Source organism: Equus quagga, chromosome 13 (assembly GCF_021613505.1).
Source record: "Equus quagga isolate Etosha38 chromosome 13, UCLA_HA_Equagga_1.0, whole genome shotgun sequence".
In the NCBI taxonomy this organism is placed as follows: Eukaryota; Metazoa; Chordata; class Mammalia; order Perissodactyla; family Equidae; genus Equus; species Equus quagga.
Genome location: NC_060279.1, coordinates 57,074,161 through 57,096,544, shown reverse-complemented (window position 1 = coordinate 57,096,544; position 22,384 = coordinate 57,074,161). Strand labels below are relative to the sequence as shown.

Here is a 22,384-nt window from a genome sequence, read left to right as displayed (position 1 = left end):
GCTTCCACCCTTCTACTTGTGGAAGGCTCAAGAATTATTTATTGAGCCCCACCAGTATATCTAAATTTGTCAAATCATTTTTTCTCTCATAGTCTGAAAAGGAGAGGCTGTTTATTTCAATCGATGCCTGCAAAAACGGCAGCTCATGGAAACTAGTTAGAAGCAAATTCCCAAGTAACTTAAGACTTGGCGGTATTCCATTACCTTTGATTATAAAAGGGCAAAATTAATGGGCAATTCATGAGGCTATGTGACAGAGAGGTGACAGGATGTCACTATGATTCAAATGGTAGAAGTCAAGCAGTTGTTTATACTAGATGCCATTTTAGCCTTTTCTGCCATCATCTGTGAAAGCAATCTGACTTTTGTAGCCAATTGAAATGGACTTTTCCTTCCAGACCACTTTGTTGCATCTCTTGTGTTTAGAAAATTAATCTTTAATGAATGCTAATCAAGTTTCTAATTATAATATCTTTGTATTTAATGTTTGTGTATCAGATGAAAGGCAAACATTTTGGGGCCAGTCACAAAGGACATGAATAATTTCCTTAGAAGCTTATCTAATTAATTTTATTGCTCTATAATATCTTTAAAATTTGAACTTCCATCATTTCATTAATTTAGATAAAGTGAATCTTCAGCATTTAAGTATGGCGATTGTGTTGAAAATTATGATTAGTTGCAATAATCAATTGTTCATGTTCATCTAATATAAATCACACAGTTTGGGGGTATTTTGGGGACAGGGGACACTAGTTTCTTGTTTGTTTTATTTTATTGATTTTCTCCTTGTTTTAGAAATTTCGAGAAATAATCATAGTAAATTTCTGAGACCTTCACATACTTAGGAAAACAAAATAAAACAAACCATAACTTTTCTTGCCAGTCTGCTTTTTGCTAACTTTTAGAATTGTAAATCACATAAATATTTCAATGGCTCATCAATGAACACATGACATAGCCCAATCTCATTAGCATGTAACAGAAGATTATTCCTGATTTGGCCTCAACTTTCTGTCCTGATGTTACCACCAGCTACTTCTCTGGACACTCCCACCATTGGAGCTAGTTATTTTTTTAGTGATGGCATGGTCTCTAGGCCTTTTCACATGTGGCTGACTCTGTCCAGCTTTCTTTACCTAGGATACTTCTATTCATTATTTAAAGCTAATTCAAAGGGCATCCCTCTTTTAAATCTTTCCTGTGACTATAGGAAAATGTTTCTCCTTCTTATATTCTTCCACAGCATTTTGTAAAGGAATAATACATAGGATAGGTGAGGATATGAACAAACTCTGATAATGTATCTCCTAGAGTACTGTGGATTCCTTGATTATATGACCTTTGTTTTAGTAACTAGTCTGACAAATGTAAATATTTATTGAACAACTAAAGAGAATAACAATGAAAGAATAAATGAATGAATTACAAAAGGGTATTATCAAAATTCTCAGGAGGGAGTTAAGAGTCATTTAATCTCCTTGATTTTATATCTTACAATATTTTGGAGAATGACTTCAAAGAAGCATGCACGACTGAATTAAATTCACGTGTCTTTATTTTCTTGGACAAGAGCAGGTTTGTGAAAGTATAATTCTATTCAGTTACAAATGTCTTATCTTACGGGAAAATGGAATGTGGTGAGTTGTCTGGTGGCCTCCAAAAGGATATATCCAGGTCCTAACTCCAGGAACCCGTGAATATGACATTTGGGAAAAGGGTATTTGCAGATGCAATTAAGTTACAGATCTTAAGATAAATCATCTAGATTACTATAGTAGGCCCTAAATCCAATAACAAGTATTCTTATAAGAGATGGAAGAGTAGACGACGTGGTAGAAAGAGGAGACGGCCCTGTGAAGGTCAAGGCAGAGACTGGAGTTATGTAGCCATAACCAAGGAATGCCTTGGTTCACCCCAGCTGAGTCTGTCTGATTCTCTCTGGCAACCAGCTGGCCTACAGTTTAGCTTGAATCTCCAATGAATCTACCAAATCTACCAATGTTTTCCCATTTGCCTTTCACAATAACCTCTACTGTTTTGAGATCATCATTGGACTTGAACTTCTCCACATTCCTCTACAAATGAAGTCAGAAGTCAGGCCCTTCATCAGAGATTCGTCAGGCTCAGCTTTATGCTTCTCTCTCCCACTTGCCCATACCCAGGCAACACCTCTGAGCCAAGGCTCTGAAGCTTCTTACTACGTGACGCTTCCGCTTCAGGAGTTGAGTGTTCTGAGGAGGGGGGAGGTGGTAAACTCAATTCTTCTTGGTTCACCTCTCTCAGCATAAAACTTCCTCCTTATGAGCCATAGCAAGGGTGATTAGATTCTCATGATTCTCACTAGTATCTTGCCCAAGGTAGAATTTCTGTCCCATGAATAGGGACGTGGCAGCCCCACCTGTAATTGCCCAGAACCTTAGCCTCAGCAACAGGTATCAGGGTAGGATGAGAAATACTAACATCCTGCCCCTCCTGGGTAAACAGCCCTCTCTCTCTTGGGGGAGAGAGGGCCCTGTGTCCTTGGTTGTGTTAGTCTGGAGTAGATTTCCCATCTTGCTGAGCTATGAAGTTGGAGGGAATGAGCAGCTGTTAGTGCAAATACCACAGACTCTCTTACCAAGGTTTAGTAGATTTTCTTGGATAAATGTTTCTTTATTTGCTGTATATCCTTAGGACCTTTTCCAAGGACTTTAATTTTTTAAGAAATAATTTTTCCTTTTACTAGTTTTTCTCGGAATTGGTTCCGTAGAATTCTTTGTGCTGTCATGCTACAAGCCTAAAAGAAGGAAAAAATTGAATTGTGTGTTAAAAAGGCTTTTTGGAAGAAATGTGGCTTGGGATGAATCCTAAAGAGTGACATTCAACAGTTAGAAAGAAGAGGGACCATAGTGTTGTTGGCTAGAGTTAGCTTCCCAGTATGGTTTACATAACTACTAAGGCTACAGAAATTCTCACCATCTCATCATACTCCGCTGGCATATTATTTTTGAGTGCCAGGGTATACAGTTTAGGTTTTATTTCCTTTAATCTTTTATAATAAGGTAGACAACAAACTACTAAATTAAAAGGAAACATCTATAAATGTATCCAATTCAACTATATATAAGAAGACTAATTTATTACATTTGGGCAGTTGTTTAATAAATGTAAAGAGGTATATTGGATTTGGGATAAACCTAATATATAAATCTCACACCATGAGATTAATTACAGCTATGAGAGGTAGACTCCAAATTTAGTTCTGAGTTTTCCAGAGGCCAAACCAAAGAAGAAAATATAATCATTCACAAAAAGCTCATTGTCCATTATTTTAAAACAAATTATTTAATTGTAGAGGTACTGAGATAAATTAAATATCATAGTTGGGGAACATTCTCTGTCATTCATGATCTTCTAACAGTGTTAAGTGTTAGCTCCCAATCCCACATAATTTCTAACAAAAATTTAGGTGGTATTATTCTTAGGATCTGAGCCCCTGGATAGTTAAATACCACCTTGTTCCAGATACTATGTGTGAGAAAATGTTATATTACTTTAATGTTAAAAGTTATCCCAATAAGAAGCGCATGGAGCTTTTTCATCTTCTGTGCTTGAATTTTACTCCCCGCTGGCCATCTAGATCTGAGAGATAATTGCAATTTATAGCAACCGTGAGGTTAAGAAAAGAGAAGAGAGAAAATTAAGAACATGAGCCTTGGCATACTTATCCTTTTGCCAAAATGGTGAGAATAAAATCTTTATATGCGTGTTTGTCTGTGTGTGTGTGTGTGTGCTTGCGCTCACATGCAACATGAGAAAGAGGGAAGACTAAGAATATCATATTTAGTAGATTTGCCCCAATCAACCATTGTCAGTGAATCTGACTCAATAAGATCAGCATTTTCTTTACTTCCCAAGCAGCAAAATCGTGTTAAGTAGTATGATAGCTTTCATTGCACTTGCAGTTTTCCAAGACTGTCATCTAATGTTCACTGTCTATTCTGTATAGACAGTTTATTAAGTCTGTGTTGATCATCAGCTGTTTATTAATTGAATGGTTAGAGACTGAAGACAAAAACATATACTAGAAGGCTCTTGTCATCATTTACACACACAAGAGTTAGTCTAGGATGTGGAATGGAAAGAATGAATGTTATACAGATAAATATCTAATCAATAGTTCTTAGAGTTGAAATACAGAGAATTACAAAGTAAAATTAATCAATTAAACCCTGCTTGAGTGAAGTAGTATCATGAGCAAAAATATGGAATTTAAATTGTTGCAGATGATTAGTGCAATTCTGAGAATATTAGTGGTAGTTCCACCCATTAAATATATCCAGTGTGGTATTTGATATTTAGACTCAAACTTCAAATAGTGGTCAAACTTGAGATAAATATTTAGAACAAGTGTATAAGCATTCTTGAGGAAGTAATAGTGATTAGTTACTTTACAAACAAATAAAAAAAATATATTTTGTTTTGGACTTCATCAAAATTACACCTTATAGATTGCTCGTGTTTGGAAGGCAAAAACTACATCTTGGAGTTAATTTTTAACTGTGTAATCTTCGTAAAGACATGTAATTCTTTGAATGTCAGTCATCACCTCTAAAATATGAAAATTACATTACCTACCTCATAGCTCTTTAGTGAGGATTTAATGAGATATTATGTGAATTATCTCACACTGTATACAGAAAACACTCATTATGCATGGCGCCAAGGATGTTGCTAGTTACAAAAGGCAAAGGCTAAAATGCCCTTGACTATGTGCTCAATATGATCTGAGCACTTTAAATTTTTTCTCATGTAATATTTATAACAATTCTATAAATAAAGTGTTAAGATCTTGAGTTTCAGTTTCCTCTGGAATAAAATGAGGTTAAATAATTTGCTCAGGATCATGTAGGAAGTAGATGGCAAAGATATGGCTCCCAACATTGTTTGTTTACTGCAAACACTATATTCCCTTTACTCTCTAGCAGCTGCTGTTCAGCTCCTGCTCAGGCTGGAAAAGAGATATAAATCATTAAGGCTACAATCACACCATATTTCAAATACCTTATACCTTATTTATCTACCTATTCCAATAGATAAAGCATAAAATGTAAGGTCTTTATCTTAGAGTCATATTTTATACTTTTTTTTAAGTTTTCCCTTCCGTTGAAGTTAGAGAGATACATGCTTCCTCTCTTAATGAAGAATTAATTATTCATTAGACAGATGTTAAGAAAAGTATAAATCAGGTGACACATGTGAGGCCATTGGCTTGATTTTTGGGAAGTGAGGTTATGTTCCACTATTGAGGTGATTGGAACTCCACATGATATTATTCATCCCTCCTTAGTTAATCAAATTAGAATATGGGAGAGTAGCCCTGGTAGTTAACGAAATCCAAATCTTGCAGCATTGTGAGTAGGGTTAACCAACTATAAATTTGTAACATGGCTATGATTATTTACTATGTGCTTTAGAAATATTTTCGTTTTTAACACATAAAAAATGAGTATTTAAAGGTTTTAGGATCTGAAGTTAATCAATTGTCAAAAAGAAAAGTTTGATGTATCACATCCATGTCTATTTCTTCATATTCAAAAGTCAAACACTTTTCTCCTCTTGGCTTGCTTATAAATATTCAGTGCCACAGAAACACAAATAAATAGTTGGCCATCTCCAATGCATTCTGTGTAATTTACAAGAGATCAAAAGATTATTACATACCGTCAGAGTCAAACTGTATTGCATTTGTTACAAATGAAAAATCATCACATGAGTCAAGTCAGCAATGTATTAATGGACCAGATTCTGTGCATGCGTGTGTGTGTGTGTGTGTGTGTTTGTGTATGTGTATAACTTTTTAAATTTAAGGACTTAAGGATTAGGGATTATGTATTAAGTTCTCTGGTATTGGAATTGACCTGGAAAGATTAGAAGATTACTATCTGTTTACACTGATGAAAATCTTTATGAAAATGACAATATTAAAATGACTTGGGTTTAGCTTATCCAAAACGATCCCAAAGTCAATTTTTAATAAATAAAATTCATAAAATGCATGATTCCCTCTCTTTAAGATTATCCCTTTCATCATTGTTAAGGACACCCTCTGAACAATTGATTTGGTTCTGGCCTTTGCTGAGTTTTTAATGTTCATCTTTAATATATAGCCGGTCAAACAAGTAATAGCACAAAAATGGGTTGTATTCTACCCAAGATAAACAAAGAGATAAGTCTTTGGTGCATACAGCATTTTTTGTTTTGTGTAATGGACTTTATCTGTAAAATAAAGCTTTCTTCATCGAGGAAAGCTCTTTTGATTATTCAGAGATGGTTTTTATCAAGCTGTGCTCCAGCAAATGATGTTTGGAATAATAATTTATACTTTTTTTAAGCAGTCAATCACTTGCTATTTTTCCTTATTGAGTGGTCAGAATCCACAAGCACCATGTTGAAAACACCCTAATTAAGGGAAGTTGAAACAGACACACATGCTTTCAAGAAGAAAGTTACGTTGCACGTTAAAATGAAATACCCTCAATGCTGATGTTATTTTTTCCTTCCCATAGGGAACCACAGTCAGATATCACGAGTGCCTGTTGCTATTAAAGTGCTGGATGTCAATGACAACGCCCCTGAATTCGCATCCGAATATGAGGCATTTTTATGTGAAAATGGAAAACCCGGCCAAGTAAATATCTCCATGTTGCTAATGCTGAATATGTTTGTATACAACTGTCTCATATTTGATTAACCTGCATTAGAGTGTGCATTTGCATCATTTCTGATCTGCAAAGTCACAGGCAAGAAACATCCAAATGGGAACAGAGAGGGAGTACTTTTCTTTATGAGATGTTATTTCTCTTCCTACTTATGACCAAATTGGCTCCTGAAGTGGAACAACCTGCTGTGCTGTGAATCCAGAGCCAAATAGCTATCTTAAAATATCTCGGGATATGGAAGATAGCAGGGGAGGTCCTAGAGTGACGGGGCCAAAATTTTGACCTTCAATTGATAGGAAGCAAGGGAAAAGCTCATGGGGAGGGCATGTTTGTTTCATATCAAACATAGGAATAACACATAATAGTGGAACCCAGGAAGACCAGATGTAGGAAGTGAATTTTGAAACCTGTAAAACTGTAAATACATTTAGATATGAACAGGATGTTTTAGACATGCACGTGAAGCATCTGATAGTTGTGTATTAATGGAACCCTTTCTTTTTTTTTTTACCTGTCTCATGTAGCATAAAGAGAGAGAGTGAATTCAGACAGAAAAAGAGAGAGAGAGAGAAAGAGGAATGAAGGGGAAGGAAAAAAAGAAGGGGAAGAGCGGGGATGGGAGGGAGGGAGTTAAAAGGAAGAACGAAAACAAAACAAAACTTGCTATACTCTGAATGTCAAAATGGAAATAGTCTATGTAAAGTTCTAAAAAACACAAATGTAATAGATTTATTTTAACAAGGTGCCAAAGTACTGTATGTTTAAGAAATTTATTGGTTTTCAACTTCCTAATTTATTTCTGGATGGTGACATTTTAATTTAAATAAACAGCAGCTGACAGCATGACACTGGAGTTGTTAATCCAACTATTCTTGGGCCTCATGTGGGTGTTAGGAATTAAACTTACTATTTGCCAAGCGGCTTACCTGACAAGAGTCAGGTTTTTCCACCTAAAGAAAGGACTAGAACTGTAGCTCTACACTTTTATTTAATTATTAAAAAAAGATCAATGTGTTACCCTCCTACGAAACAGTGGACATTTTCCCCTAGACACACTCATATAGCTGAAGGATTAGCATTGTTTCTATCTACCAAATTAAGACACACACATACAGAGTAAAGCTAAAATCCTAATAATAAAACTGATTAATTTCAAACACTTAGACATCACAAATGTTGTTATAAAAAAAATTCACCTTTAGTAGTGATACATTCCTTTTTTAAAAAAATATTCTAACAGTTTAAATGTTTCTTAACTGCCTCATGTGGAGTTGCTCTCTATCAATCATATCTTTTGAGCATTTTCATTTATGATCTTTTAAGTATGGAGTGTATATAAATATACATATATTTAGTAGTAAATATTATTTAGCTAAGTTGGTGGATTGATTTGGTAGAGAGAGTTTAATCAAAATATATGCAAGTCAGTTTCAAGGAGATGGTTGTGTGGGCCAGATCATTGTTGGGGTAATGTAGCCAATCACAGACTTAGAAGCCAGATGTTTTTGATCAGACAGAATCTGTCAAATGCTTTAGAATTTAAATAAAACTCCATTGTTCATGCAGAACTCATCACATAAGTTCAGAGAGTCAATGGCATTGATATTCCAAAAATTTCACATTGGCTTCACTCGCGATATTGACGTGCATGCCTTTGGACCTCCAGGAATCTGGAGGTTTACCCTGTGGATTTCGACTGTTTCAAAGTTTTTAATGATTCCTCAGCAGTTCTTATTCTCAAAAAATGCATTGTTTCATCACCTTTCCTATGCAAGATCAAAATAAAAAAAATAAGTTGATTCTTTGTTTTATGATTTTTGCAAACCAAAATCAATGACTCATTCTCTGAAGAAGTGTTTATGTTATGTGTGTGTCCACTGCACTATCTTATCCTCAAACGAATCTATTTAGGCATGTTCATTAGAGTTTATTTTTACATGAAGAGATCAGATCTTTAGCAACTCAGCATAATTTTTGGACATATGGCTGATTGGTTTGTGCACATGCTGTTGTTCAAACAACTCCTGAATTCTTTCAATCCTTTGTGCTAGTCAGAACTCATGTTTGATTCATTACATCATTCTTAGGTCACTTTTAATATGTATCTCATCGAGTATCTCATTTTTATATTTAACGTTTTCCAAAATTCATATTTGTTATCCACGCTAGTGTTTACTTATATAAGTTCAACATAGATACACTTTCAATCATCTCTTAAAATACTGCACACGTCACTGACTCACTTTGAAATTAGAATATTCATTATCAGGTGATCACACACTCTTGAAAAACAATTGTCAGAAACTGAATTAGCACTAAATTCATAGTTATCTCAATATTTTTCAACAATTAATGTGTGCTTTACAACAGCCCCAAAGAAAGGAGTGCAGGTGACTTTGAAGTGTCTGGATTGCCTGGAAGGTATGGATTTAAAGCCAAACTCAAAAGGGATCAGTTTCCTGAGAGATGGTGCAGCTGAGATCATTAGCAATAATCAAGGGCAAGCCGTTGAAAAAACCCAGTCTGTAAAAACCTTCTGCACTGAGAGAGCCTCTGTAAGGAGGTTTTTAAAACACAATGAAAACTGGTATCAACAAAAAGAAAACCGATATCAACATGATCATGGAGAATTCTGCCATGCTTGACTCTTTTCCACTAAATTGGACTCATTTAACCAAAGAATCAAAAAGGAGGAGGACACTTCCTCTTTTCTGGGTATTTATGTCCAGTTCATAACACATCTGTGGTGAAATTGGCATAGCTTCACTTTGAAAGTAGAATTGGAAATCACACTTACCCCTACAACCTTCTAATGATTCTGAAGTGAAAGATGACATTTTCTTGAATTTGTTCCCTTATGAGAGTAGCAACCACCTGTGACAGAAATAGTTCCTGGTCCATATTATACATAATCAACACGAATCCCTTTTGATTAGAATGCTTCTAAATAATCCCTCCATAGCATAATTAAATGTTAATATGGTATTTTCTGATTGCTAGTTACTTCTTTTAAAAAAAATTCAAAATAGTTATAGGTAATTTATCTTAAGTCAAAAGATGTAAGATGATGTATATCTTTAGTCTCTAATTCAATAATGGCGTGACAGAGTCATCTACAGATTATATGGCCTTCAGTTTAACAGGATAAATAGAAAGATTATCTTCACTTACTCCTCTCTAATGTCCAAGGCAGAAATGAGAGTATGGGCTGAAGATTTCAAAATTAGAAAGTAAAATATAGGACTGACAATTCATGTGTCTAATATGATGGTAGTTTTTGGTCAGTCAGTAAATATTTCTTGAATTCAAACTATGTGCTAGGACTTGGCTAGGTATACTGGGAATGTAGTGGCAAACAATGCCCGAAACATCAGTCTTATTCCCTCCTAGAGTTTTCTTTCTGGCAAACACATAATAAAATTAGAATGATAGAATTGCAAGAAAATACTTCAAATCACCTGGGCAGAAAGGAGGCTGAAGAGGCGAGGGGAAATGGAGCTATCTTAATGAAAGACCTCGTAATGTAGGACATGTTCCATCAGAGACAGGAAACAGCTATCAAGTGCTGAAAAGGAGTCAGCTGGGGATAAACCAGGTTCTGCCTGAAGAAAATGGTAATCTGGCTGGACCGGTGAGGGAACTGGTAACAGATGTGGAGAAACCAGAATCTTCCTTCCTTATGGTTGATAACAGCACACTCAGGAGCAAATATGAAAGAAAAATAGAGAACTTCAGTGACCAGTGTTGGCCAGAAGGCCTTCCATAACTCTGTTCTACATCTTATCTCCTTCATAGGGTCTGTCTAGGATATTATTTCAGATGCTAAGTTCTTGCTTCCTATACATACAGAATTAGAGTAATTTGCTCCAGATGGTTTGTTGACTCAGAGACTGAACTGAAATAATTCTGTTTCTAGGTGTGAGTCAACGTCCTCTTATTTAGTCTCAGAGAATGTTTATTGTTTGAGAATTAGTTAGGCAACAGACTGCATCAGCTCTTTTTCCTTCAGGAAGGAGCTTCCCCTATGTTACCACAAATAAATCTAGAGTAGTATAATTTAAGCTTCATCACCATTTATAGAAGTTGAGATGTGCTATTTGGCATCAAGTTAATTATGTCTGCCTTAAACAGACATTATTTTGGTTTACCTCTTTTAATCCTTTCTCTGACCAATGCAGCAACTTTTTTGCTTATCCCAGGAGTATCACAGGTCCAAAAAAAAAGAGTGACCTGTATTTCTAGATATGTATCTAGCCAATGCTTGGCATGTAATGGCTATTCACAAAATCTTAGGATCAAGGTTCTAAGCTCTTTCGTTCAGCAGTGGCAAATATTTCAATAATTAGTTCCTCACATATTACCATGGAAACACCTATTTTACTCATAGACACACAGTGCACAAGCTAACCTCTTCAAATGAAAAATCATTCATTTATTTATTGAACAATATTTATATGCATCTACAAGATGCGAAGTATTGTAATATGACCTGGGGAAACAATGTGAAAAGGATGAAAAAGTGTTTTCTCTAATGGAACTTAATGATGAAGAGGGATTATCAAAAAATAAAAGCAGAATGAATAAATAATAGAATTTAAATTTTGAAAACTGGGTTGAAGAGAACATTAATGCAACTAGACAGAGGGGAACAAAGAAAAAGTAGAGATCTACTTTACATAGTGTTTTCAGAGAAAATTATTTTTAAATGAGTATCATTTAAGCTGAAACTGAAAAAAAAATGAGAAAGGGCTAAGAGTACCAGAAGTAGAAGCAAGAGCCTTCTCGCCCACAGAATAAGCTTGTGGAAGGACCCTGAAGGCAGAAAGACCTTGGTTTGTTTGAAGAATTGAAGACATCTTGGCTGACCATAATAAGTATAATAAGCAAGTGTAATAATAAGAATGTAATAAGCAAGAATGAGATTGGACAAAAAGAGTTTTTATTTGAATAAAATCTACAGACACACACATCATTAATGCAGGATGAGCATTTAGAAGGCTGTAATTGCAATAGATAATGGTAGCCTGGTCTAAGAGGGTGGCAGTGGAGATGGAGAGAAGAGATTGCTAAAGCTGCATGCTTCCATAAATGAAATAATAGGTACAAACATTTAACATATAATCAACATCACTGCTCTGGGAGTTTGGTGTTACAACCACTTTTTACAGATATAGGAGCTGAAGTTGAAATAGAGGGAGTCTTGCCTAAGGCCATGAAAAGTGGCAGAAATGGGTTTTAAAGTCTGTTCTTGAAGGTACCCAAGTCCTTGCCCGTTCTAGGGTCTCACAATGCTTCCCAAGGAAGCAGACTTTGAAATCCCATTGCCTGTGTGACATACTTCTTAGAAAAATACTAAAGAGAATAAGATTCTGATCAGGAGTGAGCATTTTTCAAAAGAAAAAAATCAGCTCCTGTGGCCAATAACACAGTTTATCCAAAAGCATTCCATGAAATCTTAAGTGAAAAAGAAAAAAACCTTATTAAGCAAAGTAAAAATAATTATTCCTTGATAAACACCAGCGGTGAATGGGTTTGCTACTTTATTTTCTACTTTCTGTTGGTCTTTTTCTAATAAATGTGAAACAGTGAAATGAAATTATGGCATTTTATGACACTCATGAAACAATAAATACAGGAGATTTAATTTTAACTTTCCTGCCAGCAGGCATCTTTCAGGATCTATCTGCATAGACAAGAAGGAGACAGGATTGATTTTAAAGCAGATGAAATTGATGGCCTCAACAAAATGCATAAAATACTATTTTCATTTTATTTTGGGTGGAGTAAGGAGATGGTAAATGAGGTGGAATGGATAAAACTATATTTGAAGACATCATTTGTAACAAAATGTATGTCATGAGAATCATTAGTAGAGGTGTGACTTTTAGAGCACAATTTTGACAGACGGGAAAGCATAAGTAGAAAAATATAGTAGACGAGTTTCAAACTAGAACAATCTAATTGTGAGTCACAGCTCTACCACTTACTAGTTTTGTGATCTTGGGTCTTAACCACTGTTCATTTAAACTCTATATTTTAAGAATATCTAGTTCAATAAATAATTATAATTATTAGTAGTATATATTTTAACTGTCATAGTCTGAAAAACAAAACTTATTTTATTGGTATTGTTTTTGTTGTTTTTATTGTTGTTGTTATTGTTATATCTTTATGAGCTTTGATTTGGAGCAAAACACCATAAATTATCCCTAAATGGGTTAACGTAACAAAGGACACCTATTCGTCTGTATTGGAATAACTCTTCCTCTGATAATTTATAAGTGTTTTATTCATCAAGAGTGAGGAAAGGGCTTGTAGTTTATTCTTCCCCATATGAATTTGTAGATTAATGTAATAAAATTTTTCAAGTCCATTGGAATCAACTCATAGGAACACATACTGTCTAAATCTTTTTTGAAGTCCTGCTTGCAGCCTCGGTAGGCATTGGCTGAACCTCTTGTATGATTCAAAATTCCACCTATTTTATCCTGGCCCCTAACCTAAATGAGATTGATGATCCACAGAGAAAATAGTGTAACAGATTGTTTAAAAATCTCAGACTGTTACAGACGCATGTGTTCTCTTTGTATTATTTTCAACCCACGTTACTGAATGGGAACTTAGGTTGGAAGCAAGGTGGACACAGGTGTATGCTTGTTTCCATTTCTTCATGGAAGCCATGCTGATGAGCAAGCCTTTTTGAAGAAAGTGAAATTGACACCAGATAGTAGGAGGTTTTAGCCCCAGGCTTTGTGCTAATGACATAAATTGAGTAAGATCTGGTACCAAGAGGAGCTGACATATTATTGGAAGGGCAGAGAAGCAAATGGAAATAGTGCTATAATCACCAAGCTGTGTAGACACAACACCTTCAAACAGACATTGAAGTCTTCCAGGCCTTTACGACTCTGATGAAGTTTTAAAGGATGGCATTTCTCGAAGTGAGTGCCTGTAGGGTACCACACGTCAATATATGGTGTGGTACATGGCGTGTGTGTGTGTGTGTGTGTGTGTTTTGCCAACAAGGCTGAGAAATACTGAATTAAACAAAGTTAAACATTATCTTCTGTTGGTTTTGTTTAACTATAAGATTCCCTTGCATTTATAAATACGTGTGAATCACCAAAGGGCTATATGGTGTTTGGCATTTACTAAACATAGTTGATTATAAAATCATTCAGATTTCCTTCAGAGAAAACTATAGAACTAGTGGTAAATGAAACCAAGTTGGAAAAGTCTTGCTCCATAAGAATAAATAAGATATGTTTTAAGCCAGGGAAGAAATGTGTATAATGATAAGGAGCATCAGGAAATATTCCTGTGAAATAATATAGTGGGAGATGGAGAGCAGATAAGAGCAGGAAGGGAACTGAGACTTCCAAGATATGTTAAAAACTGTGGATGTTACCCTACTAATGAGGCTTTCAAAGCAGAGCAAGGGGTGGAGTGATTTTTTAAGTAATATTGATCATTTCAGCAGTGTACAAAATACAGATAAGATATGCAGAGCCCAGCAAAAGAAAATAAGAGGCAGGAGAAACTGAAAAACCCAAACTTTGTAAAAACACATTCTTTAAGAGCCCTTGCTTTATGTCATGTTCCCTCAACTTAGTTTCAGTTAAGGAAAGAGGAGTGAAAAATACTGAAACCAAGGAAAATGTTGGAATTTATGCAGTGCGTTTATGAAGATACAGACCCCAAATGTCTACCCAGAGGACTGAGGACTTCACTTAGTGTTTAAAAGAGACATATAACATCTAATTTACATTCTCCTGTTGTATTTTCTATAGGTCAGACTTCTAAGGTACATGCTATGAATAGCAACCTAACACTTTTTAAAGACAAGGATGTATTTATGCACAAAAATGTGACATGGAAAACACTTTGGGTAGGAAAAGTCTTGGTAGAGACTGGATTGCCATGCAAGTTATAAAAAAAATCCAGGAACTGTCCATTAAATGGATATGAACAGTGCTTGTATTTGAACAATAGCCAACAATTTTGAAATAATTGAGGATAATTGGATCATTATGTAGGTTTTAATATAATTTCTCAAATTTCCATATTTTTTCTTTTTTCAACTAATCATCATTATAACTTCATTTCTCTTATAGGCATAATTTCTATTTTCAAGGACCCGTCTTTTAGGGAATGGTTCTTAGCCTATTTTGTTTTGTTCTCTTCAGATATGGACACCATTGATAATCTGATAAAAGCTGTGGACTTGCCCCTCACATATATGCATATATAAATAATTTCATACAATTATCCTTTCAAATTGAGAGGGCTGAGCCATATGATGCTCATTGAGATATCATCCTTTCCTTCCTCAAGTTGAAAACTACTGCTTTAAGAAATAGAAGTTAATATTTCAGAAAAATTGATATATCAGCAATAAACTGACAATAAGAGACAGAAGAATGAATAGGAAACCAAAAATTATGCTGTCCTTTCTTCACTGCTTTTGATTTCCTCTCTTCTCATTCACCCCCTTTCCATCACTTTCCAATTCACATCACTACAGAAAGACTTGCCAAGAAAAGGAGAATTAAGTTTTACCTGAGAAAGTGACAGTGTGTTGTGATGGCACATATCATCTTGGCTGTCAATGCTGAATGTTCTTAGAGAATAGATGTATATTCCAGAAGCCTTGGAAAACATTCCAAAAGTTGAAACAGAATAGTTCTCTCTCACCTTGCCCACGTTCAGAAAGAACTATCATTTCTAAATCGTCATCTTGTGCTATCAGTCAGAATCAAAAGGGAACCTTCATACCCATAAAGCAGGGTACATGAGCAGCAAGAAGAGCTGAGTCCATCCTATGCTCTCTTCAAAATATTGAAGGTCTAAACACCAACTTAGCTGAAATATGTGTATAGAAGTTCTGAATGTCAACAAGATTTTGAGGCAGGCTGACATATTGGGCAGGAGGGTGAAGGAAGTCTGTTATCAGATGTATCTGGGATCAGATGATATATATAATGTCTTTGATGCACTAAGGTTCTGATAAATTTCTTCATACCCACCTCTCAAGGTTACGTAGAAATTACCAATGATGCTAAAACGTGCCTGACATAATTTATTTATTCATCCATTCATTTATTCATTTAGACAATACTTATTAAATAGCCACTATCTGCCAGACACTGTTATACCAGCAGTAAGGGGGAAAAGACCCCAACTCATCACCTAAGAACATGTCAATGAATGATATCTACAGGAATTCGTATGGGATATTCTAATAGATCCCATGATAGTTTTATCATTGTTGACATCAGATCATCAGAAGTGTATTTGTTTGCTGGCCACTTGCCTTTTATAAAGTTACTAATGACAGTGATATCCTACTCTTATTAAATATTTTTGTTAATATAAAATAGTCTAAAATAAAGTTTAAGAAAATCTGCAAATAAAAGCAATCTAACTTAGGTTTAGTGTTATTGATAAACAATGAATAGTTTTTTTTAAAAACGGGGTCAGAATTATGATATAGCCCTGCAATTCTCAATTTTTTTTTCAGTTTCATGCCTTCGAAAGGTTATGTGGTTTCAAATCAGTAGTCTCAAGAAATAGAACAGAGTCTGACCCATAGAAATCCAAGCGTGGCCCTGGAATTCATTTCCTTAGCCCAACATCCTAGATATGCTTTGTTTTTCTGATAGAGATTATATCAACTTTCAGCTTCCCTTGAAATTAATCCAAAATAAATGATCAAAAATTAGATTTTCAATTGCATCCTAACTTTGTTGTTAGAAAGGAAAACATTTAAACTAAATGTTATATGTATATTCCTAAAAGTCTATTACCTCTCCAGAAGTTTTTATACCATTTCCCTGAAATAGTTGTCCAATTACTTAAAAATTAAGTGATGTCATAGTAGCTCACAGCGGGAAATGTGCGCCGTTTTCATTTGACATCTACTCAGTATGCCTGTAAAATCTACTTGTGTGGAGGTGCACTTCCTTGAATAAATCTGTTCTTTTTTCTTGTTACTTAAAGCTAAGTGTATTCAGATGTTATTACATCAATGAAAATTTCAGCCTTTTTAATGTGAATATCTTAATGCATTTTAATAAGCATAAAGTCCTTCAAGTGATCTACTGGGCGTCTACTTTTAGATAAAATGACCGGACATGGCCATCTGCATTAAAATAAAATGAAGTGTCAAAATTGGTTTAAACCAAAGTGGTTTTTTTTTTTTTTTTCAGTTCTTTCCTTTAATTGCCAGTTTTCAGAATAAGCAGTTGCTGCTCTATCCACTGTGTTTCCCCATAGCCAATTCACGGGATACTTGGAAGTTGAATGAAAGATTCACCATTTCGTCACTTTTTCTTCAACAATGCAAACTCTCCTAATGAATACTAGTGAGGGAGCTGTGATCACCAGTCTCCTCGCTCGGCTCAAAACAGTGGATTTCAGATTTAAGCACGCCTCAGAATCACCTAGAAGACTTTTAAAATGCAGATTTCTAGGCCCCAACTTGAGACTTTCTGGTTCAGTAGGCTCAAGAAATTGCCTGTCTAACAGACTTCCTGGCTTAATTAAATGGTGGAAAAAACATATTCACTGCAGGTGTAATATTTAGACTAAACTTCTGAGATGTGGTATGACAAATAATTATACTCCTTTATTTCAGGTAAGCTAAATGATTGCGTCTTTTGTTTTGATCGTGGTGGCTTAACTAATCAAATAACTCACACGCAGATGCACTCGCCAGCGTGTATGAGTCTTTTTCATGCAAGATTACTTAGAAATATTAGGAATATGTTATTTATTGGATCGCTATCTACTAAATATACTGTAAGAATGCACTTAGTTATGAAGGATTTCCACCCCAGAATGTCATGAAATCCTCTCTTCATTTGCCCTTCTTCACACGTGCTCACACATTTCAGGGGTTACTTCTTCAACGGGTGCACTTGGGAATAGAAGTCCTTTTGAAACAAAATTGGGTAAAGGGAGAAGAGATGCTACATCTGCTCGCAAGTAACTTTTTTCCCCTTCTCTTCTTTATAAGTGCCTAAAAGAAGGCTCTTGTCAAATTCTTCTGTTAAATATTTGTATGTGTAGGCTGTCCACAAAAGGGTTACCTGTATTTCCCAGCATCGCCCCTTGTACTTTCATTCTTTCATTTTTATAAAACTGGAAGCCCAGGGTGTATCTCCGTACTCCCGTGTCAAGGCAAATATGCTAGGTGTTTAGATATAGTAAATATAATTGCATTCCCATCTACTCGGATGAGGTTGGGGCCCTGTTTTGGCAACACCAAAGTCGTGACACTTATCAAAGTGCCATGTCATGAATAATGGTAGTGACCCTAATAACAAAAAAAAAAATTTGATAATTTTGACTAACATTCATTAAATATTTGCTAGGAACCAGACACTATATTAAGAGACTGATATGAATTTACATCCACAATCAAAACTACCATATGTGAAAGGTAATCTTTTTATTTGTAACATAGGAAGACAAGGACACTGAGTTTCACAAAGAGTTAAGGAACTTCCTTAATGTCACACAATAAGTAAAGGGTGAAACCATGACCTCTATCTAGCTTTGTTTCAGAGTTGATCACCTTAATGACTCCTCACTGTCTCAACTATACTTTGTACTTTTTTTTGTTATGTTGTTACTCAAGCTAAGTTTGATTATAAGACATTTCACAAGGTCCTTAACAAAAGTAAAACACCTACGAAGTAAGAATACTCTCCATTTCAAAAATGGAGAAATAGAAGTTAAGAGAAGTTATTTCATTTATGCCTCAAATAACCTTAATGCACTGCTTACTATATAGCACGTGCTTGATACAGTGCAATACTCCACAGCTGCTAAAAGTGTTCTGAAATTGTGGTTCTCACACTTGTTTAGGTAATAAATAACAAGGCAGTGATGTCGCTTTCTCAAAAAGAAGTCATCCATTTTTTTCTCTTTAATGAAATTGGCGAAGTTGAATGGGACACAGTTGTTCAAACAGACATAATACATTAGGCATCATCATTACGATTTCTAAATTTCATAAACCTGAGAGCATTTCCCTGTTAATTTTTTTATGGTAAATTTGATATCGCCTTGACTGTCATGCTTCATAGGCTTTTTTTTGTAGAAATTGTGTTGTATCTATTTACAATAGAAGTATAAGCTATAATTTTTTCTACATTAACTGTTTCCCCGTGTTTCATACTGCAGTGATTAATATTACAGAATCATAAATATGAATTATTAAGCTAATTCTCTGACATCCCAAGAAACAACTTAGCAATAAGTTAATGCAGCTTTGCAAATGAAATAAACACATTCAACCGGCACCGATTCCAAGTATGTGAATCTATCCAAACAGTTCTCTGCACAATGGTAATTCTTCTAATCCCTATAATTTATTCATCTCAGGATACACTCCAAAGCATTGTTTGCATGTGTTATCCACTAGCTTTAAAAACAGTATTCATTATTGGGAGGGAACAGATGCAACTCTTCAGAAAGGTTTGTTGCAGTGATGTTTGTGCCGAAGAACATTCCATTTGGCAAACACTTGTAACCTGATGAGTAAAATGAAAGAGGACTTCTGAGGATTCAAGATTTAAATCCTTTACCTCCAAGATCTTCCCAAGAGCCCTGCTGCAATCACTGTAACAATTCCAAATCCCATTCTAGATGCTTGTATATACTCAAATTGGAAATAAACCTGTAATTGCCCAGTGGAATTTTCAGATACCCTCAGATTTGCTATTTCAAGCCACAGACACCAAATGGACACAAAGGTAATGACCTTAATTTTCATCAACTTATCAAAGCTGAGGTTTTAAAGTGATGAATGCTTCTCCTTATGCTTCGCACAAACCATCCATGACAATTTAGAAAACTCAAAAAGATTCCTTGGACCAAAAGGGATGTTGCTCAGCTTTTAAAGGCAGTTCAAGCCCTCTGATGTCATCAGAAATGCTGATGTCAAGTTTTATGTTACAGGTCATTCAAACAGTGAGTGCCATGGACAAAGATGATCCCAAAAACGGACATTATTTCTTATACAGTCTTCTTCCAGAAATGGTCAACAATCCGAATTTTACCATCAAGAAAAATGAAGGTAAATATTTTAGCATTGTGAAACAGGATAGAATATAAGTTGGAAAATAGGGTATGATTTCATAATATGACTGAATATATCAATAAAATATTTTTTGTTCATCCATGAGCAGTTGAAACCCAGCTTATCAGCATAATGGCATGATAATTACATCACTTCCTTTTTCCAATATTGAAACAATAGATAAGAAAATTGTTAATATGAAAGTTAATTTTATCCCAGGGAATACCTCAATCACCTTACTTTAAAAAATGCACAGTAAGATTTAATCCCTGTGAAAGTTCCAGGAATTTTCAGATTCTGAGGTATCTATTACAGGAGGAGCTGCCTTATACATTGCAGTTGTTAAGTTTTAATTGAATGTTTACCAAGTATTTTGGGAAAGTCTATCCTAATTTTGCCTGATTGGTGGGTACACATTAGAGGTATTTGTTTTAAGCCTGTACCAACTTTGACAATAGCAATTAGATCAGAAAATCCTTCTTGAAGGACACTCCTTATCAGTGTTATTTTGGAGCCAATATGAACTAATTTTATTGTTAAGTATTCAAGCAAAGAGAACATTTAATCCATTTCATTATTTCTAGAGAACCAAGCTTGGATTAACCATTTCTCTTAACTATTGTCTATTATGTATGAAGGTCATAGATCACTTGGAAAAAAAAGTATATCTCGTCTGTACATTTTTGTCTCCTAAGCTGCTGTATATTTAACAAGGATTTTTAACTGTTTATTCTGGCTCAGATGTATTTAAGTCTTAGTTTCAGCTGTTTTAGAATGATTAGCAAAATAAATGTACTGTCTCAGGCTGACTTCTAGCTTTACTATAGGCATCTGCTTAGATATCCGAACAGTGTATAGAAGAGCGATACTCAATTAAAAGAGTAAAACTCGGTTCATGACATTTGTTGGATTATTTTCTATGTTCTCTTTCAAGGAGGTAGTAAATTTTGATAAAACTTCCTTCATGAAATAAAAGAACATTTTATGGCTCTTGTTAAGTATATTATGGCCTTACCTTTTAACATAATGGTACTTAGTTCTTTGGGAATGCTTTGAATAAATATAGGTGCATCACAGAAAACAAAATGAGAAAGTTGTTTATAGATATTACTCATTGAGCCAGCTTACACATTTATAAATACTAAGGACATAAACTCCTGTTCTTTCTCCTCAATAAACGTACAAATTTGTTAGTCTCCCCTAATTAGTAACTCTAATCCAAATACGTTGTCTTTCTTTTTTTGCTTAACACTGCCAAGATTTCTTTTTATGGAAGTCATGTGAATATGTCTTATATTTCATAAGAGGAAAGCCCCCTCAGAAGTCCCAAACTGAGTTGAAAGTCTGTGCCTGTGTGGTCCAAGCCTACTCTGATTGTGAGCTAATAGGTGTTGGTCATTATTTTTTCATATAAAATGCCTGCCATTTAAACATTCTCTGTGAAGAAATATTTTCCCAACCCAAAGGTTCAGAGCTCCTTGGCATCGTCTGTGCACTCTGCAGTTTCAAGATATGCCTATTATAGGATGGCCCGTTGAAGGCACTACATGAACGTGCGTAGGTTGAATGAGAGATTATTGGGTGCCAGTGAATGTGCAGTTTTGTACTGTATTTATTATTCTCTAAGCCCTTTGAAGAGGAGACTTTAATTCGACAGTGAAGGAATTCCATATGTTTTCTCTAATTTTTGGAATTGATAGAAAGTAAAGTTTGTACACTTAGGAAACCTGTTTTTCCCTACATTTCAATAAACCCTGTAATAGAATATTTAAAGGCATGTGGATTAAGTGTTTTACTTTGAAACTAGATAATGGAACTTACAGCTTTGTGCATGTGTGTATGTGTGTGTGAGTGAAATAATTGAGAAAAAAATCAGATATTGCAAAACGATTTGACACGGAGCACTCTCTGTGCCATGATTATTTTAAATGATGTGTTTGTTTATTTTGCAAAGAGTGATTATATAATTTATTATTCCAATTGGGACTTTTTTTTTAAAGTGAAAGGGGTTGATATTTACATTTATGCCTGGAAAAACCATAAACCAGCACTTTTTTGTGGAAACTAGGACATATTTCACTGATTTTGGATTTAGGATCCAAATATTCAACATCTCCATAGAATAAATCATGAACGCATAGAGTTTTGAACAGATATGTCAAGTTTATCTCCCTTTTCCTAGATCAGAAATTCATGAGTTTTGCTCCATAGACCACTACTTTTTTGGCATCTGGATAAGTTACTGTGAAAATGGAAAAACCAATTTGTCTGCTTTTAACATGTAGAAACAAAGTAATGGAAAGAAGTTGTCAGATTTAAAATGTTGGCGATATATAGACAAATAGGTCGATAAATAGGTAAATATCTTGTGAGCCTGTTGCCCATTCCCTGTTAATGGTGAGAAAACACAAAACGGCCAAAAAAAAATCTAAGTACTAGACAGTATTTGTTTTAAAACTATGATACATTTATGTTTGAGACGTGGAGTGAATCAAATGGTATACTTATATTTAGAATTGTTTTTTCTTCTTACGATGGACTTTAAAATGGTGAATAGCTCATGTTTTCCCGCTGACAACATCATGATTTACAT

At 34.9% G+C, this 22,384-nt stretch overlaps 1 protein-coding gene across 1 annotated transcript in view; it reads left to right on the top strand.

Annotated features, from left to right (window-relative positions):
• Positions 1-22,384, top strand: part of CDH8 (cadherin 8) — a 312,610-nt gene that overhangs the window by 242,351 nt on the left and 47,875 nt on the right. The window contains exons 8-9 of the mRNA XM_046683356.1: positions 6,552-6,673; positions 19,671-19,788. Coding sequence (XP_046539312.1) covers positions 6,552-6,673; positions 19,671-19,788 — 240 coding nt within the window. The remainder of the gene's footprint in view (positions 1-6,551; positions 6,674-19,670; positions 19,789-22,384) is intronic.